The 2,715-nt window shown below is 18.3% G+C and overlaps 1 protein-coding gene across 2 annotated transcripts in view; it reads left to right on the plus strand.

The window, feature by feature from the left end:
- Nucleotides 1-2,172, plus strand: part of LOC102676254 (endocuticle structural glycoprotein SgAbd-2-like) — a 3,001-nt gene extending 829 nt beyond the window's left edge. The window contains exons 2-4 of one of the 2 annotated variants that reach the window (XM_006624898.2): nt 353-495; nt 1,063-1,204; nt 1,806-2,172. In XM_006624898.2, the coding sequence (XP_006624961.1) occupies nt 353-495; nt 1,063-1,204; nt 1,806-2,024 (504 nt within the window). In that variant the 3' untranslated portion in view covers nt 2,025-2,172. Of the gene's footprint in view, nt 1-352; nt 496-1,059; nt 1,205-1,805 lie in introns of both variants that reach the window. The other variant, XM_006624897.2, reaches the window with a different exon arrangement.
- The last annotated feature ends 543 nt before the right edge of the window (nt 2,173-2,715 follow it).

Here is a 2,715-nt window from a genome sequence, read left to right on the forward strand (position 1 = left end):
GCAAATTTGTTTAATACTTAATAATATAAATAAGCTTGAACTATCTCCTTTTTTTTAAAAAATCTTAAAATCGATTCTTTGAAAATGTTATACAAATATTAACATCCTATATAAATTTAAAAGTTAGAAATATAATAGAAATATAATATATAGAAATAATATATATAATATAATAATATATAGTTATAGCATATAATATATATAAATTATTATATTCATATCTTAATTTCGCACAAATCTATTTTTATTAATAATATAAAATATATAATTAATAAACAATACTTGTAATAAAAATTATAATATTTATAAAATTTTAATATTTTGAAAAAAATTAAAATCGCTAAAATTTCAGTTATTGGTGTTCAGTTTATTTGGCTGTGCTCTTGGACAGTATGGTGCATTTCGTGGTTTTCCAACACAAAATGCTTATCGATCAACACCTAGACCAACTTATCAACAACCAACAATACAATCGCAGTATACACCCCAGTATAAGTATGTATTTATATACATACTATATATTTTATTATATACAATAAAAACAGTTAAATATTATTTTTCTAATTTGATAATAATAATTGTTTTATAATAACTTTTGGTCAAATTCAAGAATTCTTTAAATTTGGAACATGCCAATCATTCCAAACTTTTAACTAATTTGAGATGTCAATATTTACTTAAGAACTCAATTTTATCGGATATTCTTTTATTATTATACTCTGAAGTTAAGAATAAATAAATATATATATTCATTTTATATGTAATCAGTTGAAATAAATAATAAATGATTATCTATTTATAAGAATTTTTAAATAAATAATTACTATTATTCAAATTATTAGAAATGAAATATTGTGAACATAATATAATAAAATAAATTATATATAAGTAACAATTAAGAATTAACATTGCAAGTATGCATTATCGAAATATTGTTTGATAATTTTTTCTTTCTAGCTTTTTATGTATTTTATATTTCTTATAAAAATATATTATTAAATCATAAATCAATCTTAAAAGTATTTGAATTTTATATAATAGAATATTTATTTTTTTTAGTACTCCTGGAAGATTTATAGCTATACGTAGTCAACAAAAAGATACATATCCAGATGGAACTTATACATTTAGCTATGATACCGAAAACGGAATTTCAGTTGCCGAAAGCGGAAGACCTCAAGGTGCTCCACCAACACAAACCGAGGTAAATTTTTTCATTATTTATTTATTAAATTCTTTCTTTATTTTATTATTAATATAATTTCTTCAATATAATTTTATACTACAAATCACATTTTCTATTTATCGAATAAAATTTTTTATATTTAAATAAAGCATGGAACAAGTAATGATGCTTTCGCAGTATAAAATTTATTATTATATAATTAAAATTATTATTTCATTAACTTGCTCTTAAACTCTTTAAACTATATTTATCATCATTATAATTATGTCATAAGATTTTAACACAAATTACATTAAATAACTTTTAAAAATGTTAAATTATTTTATTAATTATATAATTTTATATTTTTTATTTATTTATAAATTATATTATTTATTTATAAATTATATTATATATTATAAAATATATTATTATAATTATATTATTATATATTATAAAATTATTAAGTTATTAAATTATTACGATAAATTAAATTATTTTTAAATTTTAAAATTGTTTGTATTATTTTATATCCCAATATTAAACTTTTAATGAATATTTAAATATTCATATCTGTAATATAGATATAGTATAGTTATATAGTATTTAGAATTTTAGTCCCAAATATATTATTTTATAGATTGTTCAAGGAAGATATTCCTATACTGCACCGGATGGTACTCCTATTACTTTGGAATATACAGCAGATGAAAATGGTTTCCATCCTCAAGGTGCACATTTACCAACTCCTCCTCCTATTCCAGAAGCAATTAGACGAGCACTTGCAGCTAATCCACCTGGACCTGATGATTCAGATTATAGACAATCATATAATCCAAATTTTTACCGAAGATATTAAATAAAATATTAATTAATTAAATGATTTTAAGAATTTCCAAGCTTGTACTTAATCTATATTGCCGTATAATCCGACCAAATATGTACATATGTATATCATACATAATAGAAATCAAGATTCAACATAATATAACAGTCATTATATAATAGATGAATAAATATTTTTTATTTTTTCTCACTTTATTTAAGTCCCTTTATATTCTTTCCTTTATTTAAAAAGATATTTTTTACAAATTATTTTAGAATATAATAATATCTATCTTTAATTTTATTTACTATTTAAATCTATTTGAATATATTTAGAGTAATATTATTTACGCAATATATAAATTTATGTAATCCTATAAGAATATTTGATTATTATAACTTCATATAATTATCATAACTTGTAACAATAAATCTTTTTAACACAATAATTCATCATATTTTAGATATAAACATGCATGTTGTATCAGAAATGCATATGTTATATTAGAAATGGGGATATTCAAGAAATATATTAATTAAAATAAAAATATTTGTGTTAATTAATTATGATTTTAAATTTATATTTTAAAAAATTTATATTTTATTATGATATAAATATTCTAATATTTATAAATAATAGATATATATTTTTTTTTTATTTAAAAAAATATACATATATACTTCTGGAAATATTTTATATAATTTTTTTATTATAAATAATTACT

The sequence above is a fragment of the Apis dorsata genome, unplaced genomic scaffold, assembly GCF_000469605.1.
Source record: "Apis dorsata unplaced genomic scaffold, Apis dorsata 1.3 scaffold_1171, whole genome shotgun sequence".
NCBI lineage: Eukaryota > Metazoa > Arthropoda > Insecta > Hymenoptera > Apidae > Apis > Apis dorsata.